The sequence below is a fragment of the Rhinoderma darwinii genome, chromosome 7, assembly GCF_050947455.1.
Source record: "Rhinoderma darwinii isolate aRhiDar2 chromosome 7, aRhiDar2.hap1, whole genome shotgun sequence".
NCBI lineage: Eukaryota > Metazoa > Chordata > Amphibia > Anura > Rhinodermatidae > Rhinoderma > Rhinoderma darwinii.
Genome location: NC_134693.1, coordinates 60843703 through 60869531, shown reverse-complemented (window position 1 = coordinate 60869531; position 25829 = coordinate 60843703). Strand labels below are relative to the sequence as shown.

The window sequence follows — 25829 nt, the reverse complement described above, 5'->3', positions numbered from 1 at the left end:
TTCTGAAAAAGACCTGTGGGGTCTAAATGCGCACTATAACCCTAGATAGATTCCTTAAGTGGTGTCGTTTTCCAAATGGGGTCACTTTTGGGGGTTTCCACTGTTTTGGTCCCTCAAGGGCTTTGCAAATGCGACTTGGCACCGAAAACCATTTCCGCTAAATTTGAGCCCCCAAAGCCGAATAGCGCTCCTTCCCTTCTAAGCCCTTCTGTGGGTCTAAACAGCAGTTTATTACCACATATGGTGCATTGCTGTAATCGGGAGAAATTGCTTTACAAATGTTGGGGTGCTTTTTCTCCTTTATTCCTTGTAAAAAATTAAAATTTCTACGTTTTTTTCAGAAAAGTAGATTTTCATCTTCAAAGACTAATAACAAAGAATTCAGCAAAAAAACAAAAACAAACAAACAACCTGTGTGATCAAAATACTCACTATACCCCTAGATAAATTCCTTGAGGGGTGTAGTTTCCAAAATAGGGTCACTTTTGGGGAGTTTTTACTGTTTTGGCACCACAAGACCTCTTCAAACCTGCCATGGTGCCTAAAATATATTCTAAAAAAAAAGGAGGCCCCAAAATCCACTAGGTGCTCCTTTGTTTCTGAGGCCTGTCTATCAGTCCAAAGGATACTTTGAGGGGTGCATTTTTCAAAATGGGGTGATTTATGGGTCTTTCTAATATATAAGGCCCTCAAAGTCACTTCAGAACTGAACTGGTCCCTGAAAAAATAGCCTTTTGAAATTTTCTTGAAAATATGAGGAATTGCTAAGTCCTAGAAAAATAAAAGAATATTAAAAAAACATTGCAAACCTAAAGTAGACATATAGAATATATGAAATAGTAACTATTTTTTGTGGTATTACTAGCTGTCTTACAAAGAAATACATTTAAATGTAGAAAAATGCAAATTTTTGCACATTTTTCAACATTCAATATTAAATTTATCGACCAAATGTTTTTTTACTAACAAAGTACAATATGCGAGGAGAAAATAATCTCAGAATCACTTGGATATATAAAATCATTCCAAAGTTATTACCAAATAGAGTGGCACATGTCAAATTTGAAAAAATCAGCTTCGTCCTCAAGGCCAAAACAGGCCAAAAAATGACTGTCGAAACCACCAAATATGTAACTAACAAACCTAAAAAGGAACAGTTATATTATTTTCCAATCAATAAAGACGGAGTTGTTCCCTCCCATCCTGTTGTCACAGATTTGTTACAGAAAGATTGGGATAAGCCAGAGAAACGAGTGGAACAAGGGGCCAAGTTTAAGAACATCTATAAGACGGATCCAAAATTCAGTGCTGACTGGGATTATCCGCCAACCGTTGAACTCGCTATGGCAAAATTATCAAAAAAAATTGTGTTTTCATCAGAAGAATTCTCACTCTTAAAGGATCCAATGGATCGCAGAGCCAACTCTACAGGGTGGGCCATTTATATGGATACACCTAAATAAAATGGGAATGGTTGGTGATATTAACTTCCTGTTTGTGGCACATTAGTATATGGGAGGGGGGAAACTTTTCAAGCTGCGTGTTGACCATGGCGGCAATTTTGAAGTCGGACATTTTGTATCCAACTTTCGTTTTTTCAATGGGAAGAGGGTCATGTGACACATCAAACTTATCGAGAATTTCACAAGAAAAACAATGGTGTGCTTGGTTTTAACGTTACTTTATTCTTTCATGAGTTATTTATGTCATTATGGGTGTCAAGTCCGAGCATTCCTAGATGAACAGTTTCCTGGATTGGTCGTCGTGGGCCAGTTGAATGGCCCCCTAGGTCTCCCGATCTGACCCCCTTAGACTTTTATCTTTGGGGTCATCTGAAGGCAATTGTCTATGCTGTGAAGATACGAGATGTGCAGCAACTGAAACTACGGATACTGGAAGCCTGTGCTAGCATTTCTTCTGCGGTGTTGCTATCACCAAGCACATCATTGTTTTTCTTGTAAAATTCTCGATAAGTTTGATGTGTCACATGACCCTCTTCCCATTGAAAAAACTAAAATTGGATACAAAATGTCCGACTTCAAAATGGCCGTCATGGTCAACACCCAGCTTGAAAAGTTTCCCCCCTCCCATATACTAATGTGCCACAAACAGGAAGTTAATATCACCAACCACTCCCATTTATTTAGGTGTATCCATATAAATGGCCCACCCTGTATATTAAAGAAAGCACATTTATCCGCTGCAGCGGCTTGCAAAGTGACATCATCCTCAATCCCTCTTGCCAGAGCTCTCCAAACTCCCTCAAGATTTGAAGGATGGAGTGCCCAGAGTAAAGATTTTAGATAACATTCCTCTCATGAAGACAGTTGCTGAATTTTTATGTGGTGTACCTCTGGATGTCTTGAAATTTTCTTTCAGATCACTAGCACTCTCAAATGTGGCTCGCAGAGTTCTTTGGCCCAAACAATGGACAGAAGACCTTCCATCCAAGAATCATTTTTGTTCCCTACCGTTCCATCCTTCCTCCCGGTTTGGTCCACAATTAGAGGTAATCCTAAAATATATTAATGATGAAAAAGGAATATCATTTCCACGCTCTTCAAAGAGACCACCATTCAGATCCTTTCTAAGCCGTTCAAGAAGGTTACCTAAATTACAGAGGAATTTTTTGTACCAGACAAGTAGCGACGATTTAAAAGCAAGCAGGTGTCCAATCCTCCTTTCAAGAAAAAGTATCCCTTTCGAAAAAAAAATCTAACATGACGCCGAGATACAGAATTTTCCAGTAAGCGGAAGTCTAAAAGAATTTGTTCATCTATGGTTAAAAACTTCCCTAGATACCTGTTTCGTATCCACCATCCAGAATGGCTATTCGCTGGAACTAAACACCATTCCAAAGAACCGATTTTTCATAAACAGTGGAGTATAATCTATAGTACTCAATCTCATTCAAGACTTTATAAGGAAAGAAGCATTAGAGGAAGATTCTTATCAACGAGGTCAAGGGGTATCGCCTGTATTAGCTGTTCCAGTAAAAGTAGACAAATAGCGCTTGGTAATAGACCTAACGTACTTGAACATATTCTTTGTGAAAAGAAAATTAAAAATGGAATCCATACAATCAGTAATAACTATTATTCAAGAAGGAGATTATTTGGGCACTATCGTCCTGCAAGACACATACCTGCACATTCTGGTACTAAAAGCAAACATTAAATTTCTACAGGTTACTATTCTTCTTCATCATCAAGTAATATATCTTCAATTCACCTGCCTACCTTTTGGCATAAAATCAGCCCCTCAGGTTTTTACGAAGGTGGCAGTGGTCCTTTCTGCAGCCCTGCGTTTTACAGGGATCTTCATATGTCCTTACCTAGACAATTGGCGGGTGAGACACTCTCATGCCAATATCTTCAGCTGTGAAACAGGATCTACAGTGGTGGCTGGTACCATTTCAAGCCAGGCATGTCTCTGAGGCCAGCTCGTCAGATTCACCACACTACGGATGCCTTAGACTCAGGCTGGGGTACACATGTAGGAACTTCATGGATACAGAAGAAATGGTCCAAGTTGGAGAGTCATCTGTTGTCCAACATGAAACTACTCTGGGATATCAAATTAGCCCTATTTCACTTCCAGAATCTCCTTCATCATCACGTAGTCCAAATTCAGTCAGAGAATCTCCCCGCTGATTTTTTATATAAACAAGCAGGGAGGCTCCAAGAGCAATTTTTTGAAGAGAGAGTGCAGAATGCGCTGTGTAGAGTGCAACCTGAAGTCCATTTCTGCAGTCAACTTCTGAGGAGCTATGAACCTGAAGGCAGATGTGCTGAGCAGGAACCTTGTCCACCCGGGAGAATGGAGCATGAAAGTCTTACTTCAAATTACCAAGAGAATGGGCAGGCCAACTCTAGATGTCATGGCAACAGCAGAGAATTCCAAATTCAAAAAAATTCTGCTCCCTTAGCAGAGCAAATCACACATATTATGCCATAGACCAGGGGTGTCAAACTCATTTTCACACATGGCCACATCAGCCGTAGTGCCAATTGGAATTGTAAGACTGTATAAATGTAACAGCTCGCCTAACTGTTAAGGAGTAGTTACATTTATACAATTACAATATGTGTATATATGTGTGTGTGTGTATATATATATATATATTACACCAGGGCTTCTCTCCTATACACGGTGATGGGCTCCAAGTGTCATACAAAGCAGGAGGAAAAACCACATTGCTAGTTTTTCTCCATGTTGTGTGTAAGGTATGGAAATTGGAGCTCAGAGGTGTTGTAGTGTCCTGGGTGGGATGAAGCCTCCATTCCTAGTCCAGTTCCTATTTTCCTCTGCATTGTCCTCATTAGTAAATGCAGCTGTAGTGAGGCCTATTTAACCCCGCGCTGCACTGTGTAATTCTCTCTGTGCAGAGCGGTGTTGCTGCTCACAAGCTGCGTACAAGCGGAAGGTACAGGTTGATGCTATATTGTCTGTAAGACAGAGGGGGAACTTATACTGTTTAGTCAGTGCTTCCACACGCAGGATTTTATTTGTTTTGTTTTATTTTGTGCAACCTGTATATTTCTTCACACCTACGCTGTCAATATAAGCCGGAAAGGACCTGAGCTTTGGACATTTGAAACCTGTCTGTGTCTTTGTAAAGTCTGACTTCGCTCTGGTTAGTGAGCTAAATTCCCACATATGGTGTTTTGGATTTGGGCAGAATCCTTAAAGAGACAGTGCACTTAAAGGACGGGTTTCGCGGAAATTTTTTGTGCGTTTGTGTTTTACTTTTTTCTAACTTTTTTACTTCACTATGGGGGCTGCCATTTTGTTTTTCATCTCTGTATGTGTCGATTAACGACACATACAGAGATGGAATACGGCAGCTACAATGCATAGGAGTCAATGAACGGGAGCCGTTCCATTGACTCTGCTCTATGGCTCTGTACTGCGCAGACGCAGGTCAGAGTCACACAGCAGTGCAGCTGTTTGCAGGGAGATAGCAGGCGCCATACTGAAGACCAGCTGCACTGCAGGTAAGATGTGTGTCTCTGTCTGTCCCTCTCTCTCTCACACAGACCGCCGCTCTCGTGACCCCTAACGCCCCCCCTCCCCGATGGGCCCCCCCTGTATGAAGGACACATGATGCAACTGTACAGGGAAAGCCCTGAACGGTAAATCTCTCTAGTTGTGCTGAGACTGAGAGGTTCATTAGTCACATCCCCAAACAGCAAAACTAGAGAGATTTACCATTCAGGGGTCTGGGAAAGCTGGGGGTGACCACCATTACCCCTCCTACTGGAGTGTGAGAGGTTCATTAGTCACATCCCCAAACACACTCCAGTAGGAGGGGTAATGGTGGTCACCCAGCTTTCCCAGACCCCTGAACGATAAATCTCTCTAGTTGTGCTGAGACTGAGAGGTTCATTAGTCACATCCCCAAACAGACTCAGCACAACGAGAGATTTACCGCTCAGGGCTCTGGGAAAGCTGGGTGAACACCATTACCCCTCCTACTGGAGAGTGAGAGGTTCATTAGTCACATCCCCAAACACTCCAGTAGGAGGGGTAATGGTGGTCACCCAGCTTTCCCAGAAGCAGATATAACCAGGAAAGGGCTGGATGGACAGTCTGAGGGTGCACAGGGCTTTTGGTGATCCCCCTCTGTCATGTGATCGGACCTAGGTTACCGGTTCATCAGATGGGGTTCATGTGACTATAAATCTGTCCATAACAAGAGACAGTGCACTCAGGACAAGCCCTGCCCTCATGCCGTAGTTTGTGGTTCTGTCTGCAGTGATGGCGGTGGGTGGCTCTGACACCCGCCTCCCCCGTCGGGTCATCTCAGGACAGAAGGGCTGTCCGGATTGGAGACACAGCGCCGCACCTGTCCTCAGGTTGTGTCTGGTATTGCAGTTCACATCCATTGAAGTGCATAGGACAGAGCTGTAATACCACACACGACCTGAGGACAGGTGCAGCACCATGTTTTCCTGGACGACCCCTTTAAGACTTTTCCCGTGTGTGTGTGGCAGAGCGGAGTGTGCACGGGCACCGCTGATACTTCATAGCCGCTTATCAGCTGCTTTGAAGAATCAGCGGCGAGCACCCGCCCCCCCCCACACACACAAACACACAAACACACAAATCCCCCCAAACACACAAAATCAAGTGTGATCAAGCGTTTTTTTTAATGTGTTTTTTTGCACGTAAAATGTGCAAAAAAGAAAAAACGTATCAAATACACAGCGTGTGAACCGGTCAACTGAAAAGTCATTCACTTCCCTTTCATCATTCTAAGGGCTCATTTACACGAGCGTGTTATACGTCCGTGCGACGCACGTGATTTTCACGCGCCTCACAGGGACCTATATTAGTCTATGGGGCCGTGCAGACAGGTGCGTGAATTTCATGCATTGTGAGTCCGCTGCGTAAAAGTCACGACATGTCCGTTCTTTGAGCGTTTTTCGCGTATCACGCACCCATTGAAGTCAATGGGTGCGTGAAAACCACGCATGTCGCACGGAAGCACTTCCGTGGGACGCGCGTGATTCGCGCAACAGCAGTGAAAAGGATGAATTAAAACAGAAAAGCACCACGTGCTTTTCTGTTTACAAACATCCAAATGGAGTGTCATAAAGATGGCGGCTGCGCGAAAATCACGCAGCCGCGCATCATATGCGGCTGACACACGGAGCTGTTAAGTGCCTTTTGCGCGCGCAAAACGCACACGCTAGTGTAAACCCGGCCTAAGGCTGGATTCACACGAGCGTGTGCTTTTTGCGCACGCAAAAAACACGCCGTTTTGCCTGCGCAAAAGGCACTTAACAGCTCTGTGTGTCAGCAGCGCATGATGCACGGCTGCGTGATTTTCGCGCAGCCGCCATCATTATGACACTCCGTTTCGATGTTTGTAAACAGAAAAGCACGTGGTGCTTTTCTGTTTTCATTCATCCTTTCACTGTTGTTGCGCGAATCACGCGCGTCACACGAAAGTGCTTCCGTGCGACATGCGTTGTTTTCACGCACCCATTGACTTCAATTGGTGCGTGATGCGCGAAAAACGCTCAAAGAACGGACATGTCATGACTTTTACGCAGCGGACTAACGCTGCGTAAAAATCACGCAACTGTCTGCACAGCCCAATAGACTAATATAGGTCCGTGCAACGCGCGTGAAAATCACGCGCGTTGCACGGACGTATATCCCGTTTGTCTGAATAAGCCCTAAGGGTGAGGCCACACACAATGTTTACAGCTGAAAAATCGGAAGCAGAACGCCTACAAGCATCTGCCCATTGATTTCAATGGGAAATACGGCATTCTGTTCCGACAGGGCGTTTTTTACGTGGTCGTTTTCCAAAACCGGCACGTAAAAAGACGCCCACCAAAATGAAGTGCACATCACTTCTTGGGACGTTTTTGGAGCCGTTTTTCATTGACTTTATAGAAAAACAGCTCCAAAAATGGCCGTTAAAAAACGAGAGTTTGATTAAAAAATGGCTGAAAATCATGAGCTGGTTTCCCTTTGTTTAGTAAGCGTGTGAACATACCCTTAGCCTTTTGGTGTGTCCTATAACACACCCAAAATGGCTGCCGGACACTGCTTAGCAATTTGAAGACACCTTTTCCTGGCTTGTGGGAGGGGGGGGGATGATATTCCCTCCCACATTTACAGCAGCTGTGAGTCAGGTTGCTTTGCCTTATTCACCTTGCTGTAATTCTGGGAAGTGCTCCCCCTGGTGGCCAACATAGGAAAACATGTCAAATTATTATTTGATTTTTAATACTTTCCACCATATGGAAGAAAAAAAAAATACAGCAAAAAACTTAAATGAAATAAGTAACGACACTTAAAAAAAAAGGTTTAATTCACGACACATTCCCTTTAATAGACAGAAACCTGTTTATGTGGCAAACATGGAGGAACTTATAAAGCAGCTTGTGCAGGCTAATGTCAACCTTCAACAGGCTCATGATGCTTGGCAACAAGCTAATTACCAGGTGCATGATGAAGCCATGAACGCCCAAAGTGAGACTAATCGTTTGTTGGTTAAAACTCACCAAGCCTCTGTAAAAGAACAGCAGCAGGTGAACAAATCTCTGCAGCAGCAGTTACAAGCCTTGTCAGAGAGACCTGAAGTGTCTCCAGGACCACAGCCTTCCCCCCGGCAGTTGGTGCAGAATGCCTTGAGAAAGATGGTTAAAGAAGATGACATAGAATCTTATCTGGGTACCTTTGAAAGGATTGCGGAGAGTGAAAGGCTTCCTGAGGAAAAAAATAGAACCAAGATCCAGCGCTGGGTGTGGGTTAAAAAGGAACTCCTGTTCCAATTTTATTGATATAACAAAAGTTAAAATGATTGAACTATATAGAATAGTTCTGTGGCAGAGTACAGAAATGAATGTTAGGTGAAGGATTGCAGTAAGCCCTGTTCAAATGTGCCTACGCGTTTCTGACACGTCTGTGTCCTTATTCATGGCATGCATGAATGCATCCTGAGGACCAGTGGGCGGAGGTGCTGGCCCCCTTCCTAACAGGGGAACCCAAAAAAACTTACTTTCACCTGAGGGTGCAGGATGCCAAGGTGTATACCAAGCTCAAAGCTGAAATTCTAGCCAGGCTGGGGGTTACCCTAGCAGTCCGAGCGCAGAGATTCTACACTTGGAAATATGATCCTGACAAACTAGCCAGATCACAAATGTATGATCTCTTCCCCCTCACTAGGAAATGGTTGAAACCTGAGGAACTCACTTCAGCCCAAATTGTGGAACGAGTTGTTTGTAACAGTTTTATCCGTGCCCTGCCTGTGAGGATACTGCGCTGCATCAGGTACACTGACCCAAAAAATGTGGATTAGCTGGTGTTCGTTGTGGACACTTCTGTATACTTCTACAGAGGAGTACCTCCAGGAGTTACACTCCACATGGTCAGCCCCTAGAAAAAAGAAGAGAAGACCATCTATGGGAAAGACTGTTCCTTCTTCAAAGGGGTGATACTGTATCCTAAAGAAGAGGTTGGGACACACTCAGGTTGCAAATATGAAAGGCCACCAAGTCCAAAAAGGGGCATTTTACTTAATGCCCGGGGCCAAGTAGTCTGCTAGCGATGCCAAGGACTGGGACATGTGGCTGATAATTGCCCGGTGCTAGCAGAACCTATGGAATTTAACTTGGGAAAGCGTATGTCATTATTTGCTAAGCCTTCTTATACAGCTCACGTGGACAGTATGACCGAAAGACAGGTTTGTCCGGTCTAAATAGAAGGACATTCTGTAATGTCATTGCTGGACTCTGGGAGTCTGGTGACTTTGGTACATGCCAGTCTTGTGGACTCTGACAGACTCAAGACCCACCGGTTGGGGGTTGTGTGCATTCATGGCAACACTAAGGACTATCACACTACATTGCTAACAGTGCAAACTCTTTGTGGGTCAGTGAGCCATGAAGTGGGCTTGGTTAAAAGCTTGTTACAGTGTTATAATTGGCTGTCATTTTCCATTGTTCTGGAAAATAAGAAGCCCATTGGATGTGACGGTAAACATAATGTAGATGTAAGTGAAACTGTTAATGCTGTAGCACTGGTACAAGGGGAACCTGATAATTTCCCTTTAGAAGTCTTGGCTGGGGACTCAGCGGAGACTCAACCTGAAATAGGATTTTCTAACTTGCAAGTTTCTAGGGGAATCTCTGGTACAGAACAGCTGTAGGATCCTAATATAGTGAATGCCTGGAAAAATTTCAAAGTAATTAATGGTATTTCACAAGATCTAGACAGTGATTTGCAGTATCCCCACTTTCGGTACATAATGATTTACTTTACAGGGTAAAGAAAACAGAAACAGGGTTTATAGATCAGCTTATCGTACCCTAGTTTCATGTCCACATAGTATTGGAACTGGCTCATTCACATGTTCTAGGGGGACATTTAAGGGCAGAGAAAACAAAAGAGCGTATTAAGCAAAGCTTCTTCTGGCCAGGCATCTATAAAGCTGTAGAGAATTTTTGTCAAACTTGTCCAGAGTGTCAAGTTAATACACCTCGGCCACATTTTCGTAACCCTCTAATCCCGCTACCTATAATTGAGGTTTTGAGCTCATTGCTATGGATCTGGTTGGACCACTTCCCAAGTCTGCCACGGGCCAGCAGCACATCTTAGTGGTCCTTGACTATGCCACCCATCCTTTATACAGAAGCAATACCTCTCAGGAACACCTCTAAAGTTATTGCAAAATAACAGTTTCAAATGTTTACCGGTACAGGTATCCCAAGAAAAATTTTAACAGACCAGGGGACACATTTTATGTTAAAAAATTGCTAAAGAGCGGTGTCGGCTATTAAAAATTACCCATTTACGTACTTCAGTATACCACCCCCAGACCGATGGTCTGGTGGAAAGGTTTAACAGAACACTGAAAGGGATGCTAAAAAAAGGTGGTTGGTAAAGATGGAAAGGACTGGGATTCTCTTTTACCTTGTTTTAATGTTTTCAATTCGAGAGGTTCCACACGCAGGGTTTTCCCCATTTGAACTTTAGTATGGTCGACATCCCAGGTGGCTCTTGGACATAGCTAAAGAGACATGGGAACAAGAACATACACCTCACAGAAGTGTAATTTAAAATATTGCTCAAATGCAGGACAGAATTGCAGCAGTTATGCCGATTGTCTGAGAACATATGCAGCAGGCCCAAGAAGCCCAGGCCAGAATTTACAATAGGTCTGCTAAGGTCAGAACCTTTCAACCAGGCGACCGAGTGTTAGTTTTGGTGCCAACAGTTGAGAGGTCGTTTTTGGCAAAATGGCAGGGCCCCTACGAGGTCCGTGAAAAAGTAAAAGAGGTAAATTATAAGGTTTTTCAACAAGGGAAAAAAAAGCCTCTTCAACTATATCACGTCAATTTAATCAAACCCTGGAAGGTCTGTGAGGTTCCTTCTGCTATAAATCAGCCCAGGGAGTCATCTAGCAATAGTTTACCAGACGTTCGTATCTCAGAAACCTTATCTGCAGTCCAGAATCAAGAGGCTAGAGAATTTGTACAAAAAAATAGAGAAACGTTTTCTGAAGTACCAGGCAGGACTTGTGTCATAAAGCATGACATTGTGACTGAAAAGTTGTCTCTAGGGGGAATAGAAAAGTCACAAAGCAGCTGGTTAAGACCAATAGTACTCATTCCAAAGCCAGATGGCAGTCTGAGATTTTGTAAAGATTTCCAAAAGCTAAATTAAATATCAAAATTTGATGCCTATCCTATGCCAAGGGTTGATGAGTTGATTGAAAGATTAGGAACTTCCAGGTACATAACTACTCTTGACCTCACAAAACGCTATAGGCAGGTCCCACTAACTGAAGAGGCTAAGGAAAAAACGGCTTTTTCCACACAAAGTGACGTTTTTCAATACGTTGTTCTCCCATTTGGCCTACATGGTGCCCCGGCCATTTTCCAGAGGTTAATGGACCTTATTTTACTGCCCCATAAAGAATATGCAGCCGCATATCTAGACGATGTGGCTACCTTTAGCTCAGATTGGGAATCTCATCTGGCAAACGTACAAGCAGACCTGGACTCAATTCGGGAGGCTGGCTTAAACGCCAACCCAAACAAATGTGCCATAGTCCTTGAAGAGGCCTTTTACATAGGTTATAACATTGGGCGAGGACTCATTAAACCCAAAATTGAGGCTATTAAAAACTGGCCTCAAGCAGTGTCCTTCTTAGGGATAGCTGGATATTATAGAAGGTTTGTACTTAATTTTGCCACGATAGCGGCTCCTCTCACTGACCTGGGGTCAAAGTCCACCATGGTAAAATGGAGTGAGAAGGCAGAATAGGCTTTCCAAAAGTTGAAAGAGACATTGTGTAAGAGACCTGTATTGATTGCTCCCAACTTCCAAAAATAATTTTTGGTACAATTCGATGCCTCTAATGTTGGGCTAGGGGCTGTCCTCTCTCAGGTGATTAATGGGGAAGAACATCCATTAAGTTACCTCAGCAGAAAGTTGAGTACCGCAAAAAATAACTATTTAATTTTTAGAAAATGAATGCCTTGCCCTTAAGTGGGCCATCGAGTCACTAAGGTATTATCTACTGGGGAGACAATTCAGGTTAATTACAGATCACTCGCCATTAAAATGGATGGCCCAAAATAAAGGAAAGAATGGAAGAGTAACTAGGTGGTTTTTGGCCTTGCAAGACTTTAGGTTTTATGTAAATAGGTTCTCAGCAGGGCACTGCGGATGTGTTGACAGGTGTTCACTGTTTAGGGGCGCAATGTGCTCCTCCCCACAGGTCTGAGCAGAGGGGGGGGGGGGTATGTAGGGAAGTGACTGGAAAGGTGGTAGATGGTGTCTATACTGTGTAACGTCTCTCTGTGCATTGCGGTGTTGCTGCTCACAAGCTCCGTACAAACTGAAGGTACAGGTTGATGCTATATTGTCTGTAAGACAGAGGGGGAACTTATACTGTTCAGTCAGTGCTTCCACAAGCAGGATTTTGTTTATGTTTTGTTTTACTTTGTGCAACCTGTATATTTCTTCAAAAGCACCTATGCTGTCAATAAAAACCGGAAAGGACCCGAGCTTCGGACACTTGAAAACGGTCTGTGTCTTTGAAAGTCTGACTTCGCACTGGCAAGTGAGCTAAATCCCCACAATACACACACAAATTATATATATATATATATATATATATGTATATATATATATATATATATATATATATATATGTATATATATATATATATATATATATATATGTGTATATACAGTGGAGGAAATAAGTATTTGATCCCTTGCTGATTTTGTAAGTTTGCCCACTGTCAAAGTCATGAACAGTCTAGAATTTTTAGGCTAGGTTAATTTTACCAGTGAGAGATAGATTATATATATATATAAAAAAAAAAAAAAGAAAATCACATTGTCAAAATTATATATATTTATTTGCATTGTGCACAGAGAAATAAGTATTTGATCGCCTACCAACCATTAAGAGTTCAGCCTCCTCCAGACCAGTTACACGCTCCAAATCAACTTGGTGCCTGCATTAAAGACAGCTGTCTTAAATGGTCACCTGTATAAAAGACTCCTGTCCACAGACTCAATGAATCAGTCTGACTCTAACCTCTACAACATGGGCAAGACCAAAGAGCTTTCTAAGGATGTCAGGGACAAGATCATAGACCTGCACAAGGCTGGAATGGGCTACAAAACCATAAGTAAGACGCTGGGTGAGAAGGAGACAACTGTTGGTGCAATAGTAAGAAAATGGAAGACATACAAAATGACTGTCAATCGACATCGATCTGGGGCTCCATGCAAAATCTCACCTCGTGGGGTATCCTTGATCCTGAGGAAGGTGAGAGCTCAGCCGAAAACTACACGGGGGGGACTTGTTAATGATCTCAAGGCAGCTGGGACCACAGTCACCAAGAAAACCATTGGTAACACATTACGCCGTAATGGATTAAAATCCTGCAGTGCCCGCAAGGTCCCCCTGCTCAAGAAGGCACATGTACAGGCCCGTCTGAAGTTTGCAAATGAACATCTGGATGATTCTGAGAGTGATTGGGAGAAGGTGCTGTGGTCAGATGAGACTAAAATTGAGCTCTTTGGCATTAACTCAACTCGCCGTGTTTGGAGGAAGAGAAATGCTGCCTATGACCCAAAGAACACCGTCCCCACTGTCAAGCATGGAGGTGGAAACATTATGTTTTGGGGGTGTTTCTCTGCTAAGGGCACAGGACTACTTCACCGCATCAATGGGAGAATGGATGGAGCCATGTACCGTCAAATCCTGAGTGGCAACCTCCTCCCCTCCACCAGGACATTAAAAGTGGCTCGTGGCTGAGTCTTCCAGCACGACAATGACCCGAAACATACAGCCAAGGCAACAAAGGAGTGTCTCAAAAAGAAGCACATTAAGGTCATGGAGTGGCCTAGCCAGTCTCCAGACCTTAATCCCATCGAAAACTTATAGAGGGAGCTGAAGATCCGAGTTGCCAAGCGACAGCCTCGAAATCTTAATGATTTACAGATGATCTGCAAAGAGGAGTGGGACAAAATTCCATTGTGTCGGCCACATCGGCACCAGAGGCTAGAGTTGATTATGCAGCAGCATCAGCGTTTGCAGGTAAGTAGCTACATCGACTTACCTGCAAACGCCGATGCTGCTGCAGAATCATCTGTAGCCTCTGGTGCCGATGTGTCCTCGCTCGTCCGACACGATGCAGGACCTGGGGCAGGAAGTGAGTGACGTGACAGCGTGATCTCTCGAGAACACGCTGTGTCTGCACTGCCAGAAGCTGGGCGTTCTGGAGAGAAGTGGATGATACTTCTCGTCAGAACGCCCAGCTAGTAAAAGTAGTAAAAACGCCCCGATGTACGCACATAATACACGCCCAGTTGGACTTTTACTTTAAACACGCCCACTTGGACTTTTGCAAGCCTCATTTGCATAAATACAAAAATGGTCATAACTTGGCCAAAAATGCTCGTTTAAAAAAAATAAAAACGTTACTGTAATCTACATTGCAGCGCCTATCTGCTGCAATAGTAGATAGGGGTTGCAAAATCTGGTGACAGAGCCTCTTTAAAGGAACAGTGTCATCACAAATTTATTTTTAATATGTTAAAGATGTTAGTGCTTTATTAAAAACGTTTATATTTATTTGTGTGTTTGTGTTTTACTTTTTCTTATTTTTACACTTTTTCTTCCCTATGGGGGCTGCCATTTTTTGTTCCATTTCTGTATGTGTCGATTAACGACACATACAGACATGGAATACGGCAGCCACAGTCCCATAGGGACTGCGAACGGCTCCCGTCCCATCCACTTCTGTGTACGCCGTCTGTGTGGGAACTGCGCATGCGCCGCTCCCACACAGTCCAATTTGAAATTGGCGCCGTCCGGCGCCATTTTCCTGTGGACCGGAAGTCGCGGCTGGACAGTAAGATTACTACTTCCGGTCGCGGCTTCCGGACTTGTGCACTTGGACCAGCGGCAGCAGACGGAGCGGACGGGCCGGAGGGAGCCGCGGCGGCAGGAGCAGGTAAGAGATTTCAATGTATGTTCGTGTTTGTGTACGTTTACTATTGTATGTTAACCTTCTACACTGTGTGTTAGCTAAAAAAATGGCGACACACAGTGTAGGAGGTTAGACCGTTCAAACCCCTCGTTTATCCCGGCACTAGCCAGGATAAAGGAGGGGGGGATGCTGAGAGCTCACTAGAGCGAGGGCTTTTTACCCAATTTTGCAGCATAAAGCAATGTGGTTGCTTTACCACATGCAATGCTGCAATTTTGGGAATAGCTCCATCTAGTGACCAGCAATGGGAAATATTATAAATTAGAATCTAATTTATAATATTTCCTGACTCGTGAAAAAAATTAAAAAAATTTGAACAATGTTTAATCACCTACACACTAAATGCTTAATTAAAAAAAAACAAAAAACATGTTTTTCTGGCAACACATTCCCTTTAAGCATGTCCCACATCTCTAGGGAGGAGATATTTGTGTTTCTTTGTTCAATAAAGTTTAGTCTTTACTTCCTACTTCACGGAGGGAGGATCTGTACCAACATTTGTCTGCCTGGTATAATTCTTCCACACATGCCCTCAGTTTCCAATTTACAGAGGTGGCTATTCGGTGTGAAATAACAGGGAAAAGGAAGTTTACCCTAACAGCACTATATAGGGGCACTATCTACAGGGGACACTGGCACTATCTACATGGTCACTGTGGGCACTACGTGGATTCTGTGGCACTATCTATGTGGGCACTGGCACTAGGGGCAGCTAAGGGGCATTATACTGTATGGGGGCAGGTATGGGGCATTATACAGTATGGGGGAAGCTATAGGGGCATTATACTTTATGGGGCAGCTGTGGGGGAATTATAGTGTATGGTGGCAGCTAAGGGGGATTATACTGTATGGGGGCATTATAATGTATGGGGGCATTATGGTGTATGGGGGCAGCTATAGGGGCATTATGCCGTATACGAGCATCTATTCGGCATTATGATGTATGGAGGCATCTGTGTGGACATTATACAGTATGGAAAAATCTGTGTGGGCATTATACTGTATGGGGGCCTCTGTGTGGGCATTATACAGTATGGAAGAATCTATGTGGGCATTATGCTGTATGGGTGCATCTATGGGGGCATTATGCTGTATGGCGGCAGCTAGAGGGCATTATACTGTGTGGGGGCAGCTATTTGGTATTATACTGTGTGGGAGGCACTATGGGCGCTGTGTGGGCTGAACCAGGTGTGTATGGGTGGGGATTGGAGGCGTGGTTTAAAAGAAATTTTTTTTCGACGCGCATGACATCGGTTGTCCCTCTTTGTCATACTTGGAAGTTGGGAGGTATGATGAACCACTTGCCCACAGCCCACTACAGTAGAGCACAAGAGTGGTCAAGAGGCAGAAGAGTTGCCCATAGCAACCAATCAGATCATTGATTTTATTTTCCAATCTCCACTAGTAAAATGACAGCTAAAGTCTGATTGGTTAGTACACGGTCTTTCTAAATGTTTACATTAAAGAAACCAGGAAGTGTTACTAAACAGCAGCTTTGCCTTTGAAAATTCTTCCATTTCAATAAAGATAGTCTGAAAGTTCTCTGCACAAGTATTAACATTCTACAAAATTAAAAGAGAAATCTCAAAAAGTTGTAAACACAGAAAAACCGAAACATTGCAGCATAGAACAAATCTGCAACAAAAGTGCACCTATTACGCATGCGCATTGCAGATGCTCGAAATCAGGCTTTTCCTAAGTCGCCTATGTTGTCCGAGTGCTTGCAGCTACAGGCATTGCGCAGAACAGCTCTTGTACTTGGGTCCTCACCAGGGACGAATCAGGCGCTTTCCTCAGTCTGCTCTTCTGGTGGGGTCCTTGATGCGGCCGAAGCAGTCAGGAGGAGGAGGAGAAGATGGCGGACGTGCTGAGCGTTCTGCGTCAGTACAACATCCAGAAGAAGGAAATTAACGTCAAGGGAGATGAAGTTATATTCGGAGAGTTTTCTTGGCCGAAGAACGTCAAGACCAACTATGTTATCTGGGGGTGAGTGATGGCGGACGGCAGAGAAGGCGCTACGTCTGTGGAAATAGTGATGGCTGTGACATGTGGTTTGTAATTGTAAAGTACAGGTGAAGTTGTGTTCCCGTCTCTGTACTTAGCCTGTTGGGTGTATTGATTTGCACTGGTTACTTATGTGTCCTTTACGGGCTAATAGGAAATTGTTTCTGTGCTGCTTTCTTCTGTAGTCCGCTGGACAGTCACCGGAAGGGTCCTATATATGAGTTGCACAACTTGTTTTGGTAGTGTCGTTTCCATTGACTTCTATGGATTGTGTAGGATAGTGCTAAGATGACGGTCAGATGAGGCTCTCGGTTGATTTCTCTAATCTATCACTCGTTGTGTTATTGGTCCTGCCTGTAGATGACCAAGCTGGAGATTTACTATGGCTGCTTATCTGAGAGCAAGTACACTGAATGTCTTCCTCCCCGACAGGTAGCACAAATGGAGAACCGTGGTAACAGCTGGTGTCATTGGGGAAGAGTTATCAAAACTAGTGCTAAATGTGGGGCAGTTGCCCATGGCAACAAATCCGGCCACTATGTTCATTTGCCAGCAGGTCTTTGAAAAAGGAGCTGAATCTACGGTATATGGACCGCTCCGCTTTCCTTCGCCATAGTGTTTTTTAAAAAAAAACTACCGCAGTAACAGATCTGTATCCGTACGTGGCACGCTATTGTATTTGCTATTACAACCGTTTCTGGGGTAGATGTACCGCAGATGTAGGATCACGCAGCAATTTTAAAATACCCTTTTAACAAGCTGATGTAGATATGGCTTTCGTGGCTGTATATAGGCCAGACTAGTTGAGGTGAGTGCGGCATACACTTATATGTTCAATGTCGCCTGCTTTTGACCAATCTCGGGGACTGCGAATACAGCGTTCCCAGGGGAGAGTATGTGTATGCATCTGTGGCCGGACGTTATATAAACAAACCGCGCTCCTTCTACCTACAGTCCCTGAGATCTACTATTGGGGACTTTAGTAATGAGGGCAATACACCACTTCTGATGACATAGTTGTGGTCTTGTTGCCCGTAGCTGCCAATCAGACCTCTTTTAAGGACGTGGCCTAGTTTGGGTCTTAGAGCATCAGACTATTCTGCCCTAGGTAAGAGCAGCATAGTGTGGGGACAGGTCCGGTCTCGGATCAGCCAAAACGGCACAAAAAATAGTGTGGTGTTTGGCTAATAAGAGCGATCAGAGAATATACCAGATACATAGCTATGAGGTTGGAGCGCTCCCCCCGCCTTCTTCAGTGATACACGTCGGCCTGCCGTCCATAACCGAGGCGGAGGGAACGCTCCCCTCATGAATACACAGGACTCAAAACTGTGTCCAGTGCATCCTCTGATCCTTCATATTATTATTCTGTGCCATTTTGGCTAACAGGGCAATGGACCTCTTCCAGTACTATGCTGCCCTTGCCTAGCTAGGGAAGCATAGTCCGATGACCGATCCGCTTTAAGGATGCAGCAATTTTTTTAGGTCCCCTTTGCATTCCAAAAGCTATAAATTCCTGCACTGTGCTGTAAATGTTCGGAAGTCGCATGGTGCAGACTTGTAAACTAAGCCACTGCCATCCGCAGCAGGTGTCCGCTGTGACAGCCAAGATCCGAAATAGCTCAGTTTTCGGGTGTTTCACAGTCTAGATGCTGCAGTCATAATGACCGCAGCATCTAAGGCGTTTGACAGAGGGAAGAGAACGCCCTCTGTCAGCCCATTGGCACCCCCACAACAAGATCACGGGGTGCCAATAGGTTTCCATAGGAGTAGGGAGCTTTAAAAAAGGCCCCCATGTCTGTCATGAATGTGAGTCAGAGGCACACGGCAGCGTTTGGTCCGTGATATACGGACTGTATATCGGCCGCTTTTCCCGGACTAAACACCGTTCAGGGAGCTGGAGTTCCCAGCATCAGTTATGTATGATGCTCGGAGTCCCTGCCTCCCCGCGGAAATACTGTCCCGTACTGAAAACATGATTACAGTCATATATAACTCTGATGCTGGGAACTCCAAATCACTGAACTGTGTTCGGTCTGTGAAATGCGGAGCTTTCCCGATGTACTCGCTAAACACAGGGCCAAAATGTGATGTGAAGCAGGCATTAAAAATACAACTTGTGCTGCCATAAACAAGCCTTCACAAAAGTTATGGCTCTTGAAATGCAGCGATGAAGACTACTGGTGTCTTTAGGCAAAAACTCGCTGCTTCATCAAAGGGGTTAATGGTGCCGTTTTAATGTGCCCACCAAACTGTTGGCAGAGCTGCGTTGGTCCTGTGGAGTTTAGTCTAAATGTATCTCTATTGCGATCGTAATGCGCTGAAAAAAGAGAAAATAAAGTTCTGATCCCTTAAACACCGCATTCAAATGAGCAAACAATTCCTGAAAGCCTGAAGTTTCCTGCCTCTTCTGCTGTAATTCTCACCTTTTGTTTGTGTTGTCACTTTGTCTTCTGGGTAATGAAATATCAGACATTGTGCCTGGGCTGTTAGCATATCAACGATGCAGGAATGCACCAAATGTTCGGAGCCCTGTGTATTCTGCGGTTGTCACTGAATCTCCTCCAGGCTGCTTATTAAAGACCTAAGACTATTGCCAACCAATTGTCTCTCTCCCTACCTGCAGTGGGCTGGTGTTTTTGTGCTGCTAGTATTGCGGCACCTTCAGAGCGGCGCTCCCGGCCACCTGCTGTACAGGGGACTGCAGCACGGCCACATCCACCTGAATAGAGCTGTGTGCCCTGCACGTCGGGTGGGACTGCAACGCTATGTGTCGATGTGCTACCACTTTCTGGGATAGGAAAACCCCTTTAAGTTTTATTCTTGGATATACACACACACACTGTTCTAGTGAAGAAAGTATTATAGGTATATTTTTATCTATATCGTAGCTGGAGAAATCCCTGCAACCCGGTTACAAGTAGCATGCATCTGGACACTGAAGCTAGGGCTACTCAGGAACTTTGGCTACAACACAGGTCGCACGACCCAAGATCGCTGTGTCCCGCTGCCTGCATCGCAAGTTGCGTTGCAACCCGCAAGTTAACGCGACACGACAGTCGCAAGAAATCCAGCAGGTTTGGATTTCTTGCAACTGTTTTGCGCCAACCTACTGGTCACAACGCAGCCGCATTGACTTTTATTACTTGAGACTACAGAGCAGCTGTATCTAAAAAATAAATAAATACAAATACATTTTATAAAAAATTATTTGTACAATTTGCCCCAAACAAACAAACCACCTTTTTATATAAAAAGAGCCTTTCAAAGGTTTCTATAGCTTTTTATCTGCAAAATAATCGTCTCTGTTTAACCATAACAAATACATGTAGTTTGCACAACCCGCATCTTCACTCTCAGGCCTTCACTCTCAGGTCGTGCCTGTAATCACGGCCTGCGATTGCGAGCACGGTCGGCTGCCGCGGGCCACATTTTACATACAAAGTATGGGAGCACGGCCCGTAAAAATCAAAAAGTAGGACATGCCCCATAATTCCCGGCAAGGTTCTACGGCACGGACACCCTTCCGTAGCACTACGGAAGGGTGTCCGTGGCCAATAGAACCGTGTGGGTCTGTAATTGCGGACCTTATTGCGCTCCGCAATTAGGCTTCATGCACACGACCGTAGTGTATTTCTGGTCCGCAAATTCCAGGACCGTGTTCCGTGAAATGTAATCCGCAGTTCATCCATATGTAATCCGCAGTTCATCCGTATGTAATCCGCAGTTCATCCGTATGTAATCCGCAAAATGCGGATGAAAAAAAAAAAGCCTAGGTAAAACAGGATGACGACATAACTCATTCCCGGTCGTCGCCTAGCAACATTTCCGCAAATCCGCAAACTGCGGATGACACACGGAGGTGTATCCGCAATTTCCACGGGCCCATTGACTTCTATTGGCATGTCCGCATCGAATTTGCGGCCCGTAATAAGACATGTCCTGAGTTTCTGCGGCACGGATTTGCGGACATGCGGAGACCCGTGAAAACACGGATAGTGTGTATGGGCCCAAAAACACGGTCATGTGCATGGGGCCTAAGAATTTTTTTTGTTTTTTTTTTACGGTCGTGTGCATGGGGCCTCTAAGGCCTCATGCACACGACCAGTATTTTTCATCAGTTATTACTGACCGTAATTACGGACCCATTTATTTCTATTGGCCGCGGACACCTGTCAGTATTTTTACTGATGGGTGTCCGTGCTGAAACCATTATAGAACCTGTCTTATTCTTGTCAGTAATTACGGCAAGGACTGTCCCATAGAAGTCTATGGGAGCTTTCGTAAATGCGGATGGCTACGGATGTGCATCCATAAACCGTCCGTATTTACGGAAGCGTTGCTCTGCAATATGCTGGTGACATCATTTGCATCCTCCCTCTTCTTCTTTTTTTTTTTTCTTTTTTTTATACGGATTTGTACTTACGAATGCAATATGGACCATATTTACGGACACCCTTCCGTATATACGGCTGAAATACGGACAGTATTTCTGAACAGTATTTCGGGATAGATGAACATACGGTCGTGTGCATGGGGCCTAACACCCGGGAACACAGGTCTCTATTTTTTTCTAGTTCACCACCTGCAATTAGATGGTATAGGGGATCTGTAAACGTGTACAAAGCACTTGTGTGCAGAAACTTTTATTGTAGGCTTTAAGAGAACCTTTCACCTCCCCAAAAATGTGCAGCATGTTATAGGAAAGGCTTCACAAACCCTTTCTCGCGTAAAATTATTTTTCTAACTCCCTCCGTTGTTTACATATCGAAGCTGTTCTATTTGGCGCCCGATATATAAATAAGCCCCTGAACAGTCAATGGGGCGTTTCTAACTAACTAAAAGACAAGGGGGCGTGATGTCTCCGCTCTGACATTGTCCAATCAGCTGCGGACAGTGTCCTGGCGGCTTGCACTGTGTTCCCTCCTGCGAGAACACACACAGACTTGGTGTTTGTGCTGCAGATAGCGTGCGCGTGCCCTCACGCATGCAAGCACGGCCGTTTGCTCGCATATCGATGTCACCACTCCCGCCGCCACGGAACGAGAAGCAGAGACAAGGAGAAGTAGACGAGGAGGAGATCTACTTACATCCGTCGAAGTGCGCGCAAACGGCCATGCGCGCCAACGGCCGTGCGCGTGTACGTGTGCGCCCACGCTATCTGCAGCACAACCACCAAGTTTGTGTGTTCTCATGGGAGGGAACACAGCGCAAGCCGCCCTGACACTGTCCGCAGCTGATTGGACAGTGTCAGAGCGGAGACATCACGCCCCTTGCCTTTTAGTTAGTTAGAAACGCCCCATTGACTGTTCAGGGGCTTATTTACATATCGGGTGCCAAATATAACGGCACCGATATGTAAATAACGGAGGGAGTTAGAAAAATAATTTTACGCGAGACCGGGTTTGTGAAGCCTTTCCTATAACATGCTGCACGTGTTTGGGGAGGTGAAAGGTTCTCTTTAAGAGCAGATAGGGTCAGGGCTTGGGAGGCAGGTAATAATTTGTGTGGATTTGATATAAAATCTATTCTGTGATGAGGACTCTTTAATGATATATGGGTGCATGTAAATTGTGCCCTTGTCACAGAGGATGGCCCTTGGTGCTGTGGGTGGGTTGAGGCTCAGGGTTAGAATTTATTTTTTTTTCCCATGCTTTTTATTTATTTTTTGTGCTTTTTCCCTTGGGTTTGGAGGGAGCTAGGATAACATAATCTAATGCCTGCTGACCATTAGCTCACTATTAGCCGGGATCTGCATACAGCGCAATGCTGGGAGGACACAGATCGTGTCCTTCCAGCATTCAACTCTCCCCTATGTGAGAGTTACAGGTCTGTGATGTCATTGCGACAACACAGGTTTCCATGACAACAGTTCAAATGGTAAACAACGCTCACTTTGAGCACTGTATTTTTTCTTTTTTTTTTTTTTTTTTGTGGTGAAGCTGATACGTTCCGCTCTCTGTCAGCCCGATCTCTAATCGCAAAGCGCTATACGATGCAATCTGCCATTAAAGAGCGCCTTGTATTTTATGTTTTAGCTGCCCCGGGGCATCAGCAGGGACGTAAATATAGGTATTGTCTTCTAGGGGCTAAAGACATATATCAAGAGATTTTCCCTGGTGGGAACAGAGCCTATGTTGCCTGCTGGTTACTAACAAAATGATTGACCTACAAATGCCTGGAAAATTTGCTGTTAGGCTCTATTCACATCTGCGTTGCGGTCCTGTTCTGACGTTCCGTCTGAGGTTTCCGACAGAACGGAACCCTGAGCAGACGTAAACTGACACCGATGGAAACCAGAGGTTTCTGTTTCCCTCACCATTTATTTCTATGGTGACGGATCCGGTGCCCGTGGTTTCCGTTTGTGTCTGTTGTGCACTGGATCCGTCGTTTTGATGGCATCAATACCACAGTTGACTACGCTATTCATTCCGTCAAAACAACGGAATCCTTGCACGATGGAGGCAAACAGAAATCATTTGCATCGTATACGTCCCCATTGAAATCAATGGCGATGCAAACGGGAACCTATGGTTTCCGTTTGTTTCAGTCAGGGTTCTGTTCATGGGTTCCCCTGACGGAAAGCTCAGACAGAACGCCTGAACGGAGCCCTGACGCCGATGTGAACGAAGCCTTATTTGACAGTAAAGGAACAGAAATCACGAATATGGCCATGTAAACAAGCTATGTAACGCTGTCCTGGCCCTATCTGATTTTGATTTGTGGCCCTTCGAGTAAATGCCCTGAATGTGGCAGGTTTACCTATCATTCATTTATTTTAATGCGATGCCCGCAATTCTTTTACAGACACCGATTAAAACTAGTTGAAAGGAAAACTGGATCATTTGGGTAGAACTACCAACTTTGCGCTTTTAGGCTATGTTCACACGGAGTATTTTGCAGGAGGAATATCTGCCTCAAAATTCAGTTTGGAAGTTTGAGGCAGATTTTCCTCTCCCTGCACGCCGATTTTCGCTGCGTTTTTCGGCCGCGGCCATTGAGCGCGGCGGGCATAAAACACCATTAAATACGCTTTCTCTGCCTCCCATTGAAGTCAATGAGAGGTCAGAGGCGGAAACGCCTGAAGATAGGGCATGTCGCTTCTTTTTCCCGCGAGGCAATTTTACTGCTCGCGGGAAAAAGACTCCGACGCCACCCATTGAAATCAATGGGAGGCATTTTTGGGCCGTTTTTGACAAGTTTTGTGACGCGGTTTCCGCATCAAAAAACTCGTCAAATTACTCCGTGTGAACATAGCTATAGTAAGCTAGAATGGAAACTAGTGCAGTAGAGAGTGACTGCACATAGGCAGCCAACTCTCTGTTGGGGCTAGGGCAGGCGTTTCTTGAGAGTATTCAGGGTCCCAGCATTTGTACCCCAACTGATCAGACGTTTAGGGATCACAGATATGATATACATTTTAACCCAATTGTTCATATGTTAATAAATGAATTAGTGAAATAGTTTAAATTAGTTTTCTCGGTCTTGACACGTTGGGATTTTTCTCTGGCATTACACATCTCTTCTATGCTTAAATCTGGATACTATGAACAGCAATTCTGACGTCATTGTATGAATTAGTATTTTATGCCCTGTCCACGGGCTTCAGAAAAAAACTGAACGGAATAATCACATAGTGAATTTTATAATCTACAGCGAGTTCATTATTCATGCGGACGTCACTTGGAGAAGCTGCTGGTTAGCTCAATGTAGTTAATGTACGTGCGTTTCTGCATAGAAATTCACAGGAGAAATCCGTTATTTTTCGGGTGATTATGAGGATATAGACATAAGAAGCATGTAAGAACTTGTCAAAGCAAACTTTACTTACTTTTTAATTTACTTATATTTTTCATACAGGACTGGAAAGGAAGGGCAGCCAAGAGAATACTACACTCTTGACTCGATCTTGTTTTTGCTTAACAATGTCCATCTTTCCCATCCTGTGTATGTCCGGCGAGCTGCAGTAAGTATTGCATCATTTTATGTTTGAAATGTCATTAAATATTGTTTATTGCTTTTTAAAGTGTAGCTAAACGTTTGACAAACTTCTGACATGTCCTAGTGACATGTCAGAAGTTTGAATTGGTGGGGGTCCGAGCGCTGAGACCCCCCCCCCCACCAGTCTCTAGAACAAAGCAGCTGAAGTGTTCGTGTGAGCGCTCAGCTGCCTCGTTTCTGTTCTGCTTTTTCCGGAAAGCCGATGTATCGGAGTACGAGCTCATAGACTTTCTATTGAGTCCATACACCGATACATTTATTTCCAGAAAAAGCCGAACAGGCACGAAGCGGCTGAGCGCTCACATGAAAGCTTCAGCTGCTTTGTTCTAGAGACTGGTGGGGGTCTCAGTGCTCGGTCCCCCACCAATCCAAACTTCTGACATGTCAGATGTTTGCACTCAAAATGCAAAGACTTAGTGTAGCTAAACGTTTGACAGTTACCTTCACATGTTGTAGGGTCTTATTGTTTTTAGATTTTGCCTAAGCTGTCGGACTGATGTCCTAGGTGATGGCTATTTCCTAAAATTAGAGACCTTTGAAATATTTCGACGGAAAAGTGAGGCCCCGTTCACATCACATTTTTTGCCATACACTTCTGGTTTACATCAGGAAAAGCTCTTGACATATACGTTAGACTGTGACTAATGCCATACAGTGGAATCCATCAGCCATAGGCTATTATGGCATCCGTTTTACATTGTCATGAGCTTTTCATTTTTCTATTGGAGACCAATGCATCCTGGGTTGGGCTGGGCGATTATGACCTAAATCAATATCATGATT

At 44.4% G+C, this 25829-nt stretch overlaps 1 protein-coding gene across 1 annotated transcript in view; it reads left to right on the top strand.

The window, feature by feature from the left end:
• Positions 1-16753: 16753 nt before the first annotated feature.
• Positions 16754-25829, top strand: part of CDC73 (cell division cycle 73) — a 77770-nt gene continuing 68694 nt past the window's right edge. The window contains exons 1-2 of the mRNA XM_075833432.1: positions 16754-17027; positions 24906-25011. Coding sequence (XP_075689547.1) covers positions 16897-17027; positions 24906-25011 — 237 coding nt within the window. The 5' untranslated portion in view covers positions 16754-16896. The remainder of the gene's footprint in view (positions 17028-24905; positions 25012-25829) is intronic.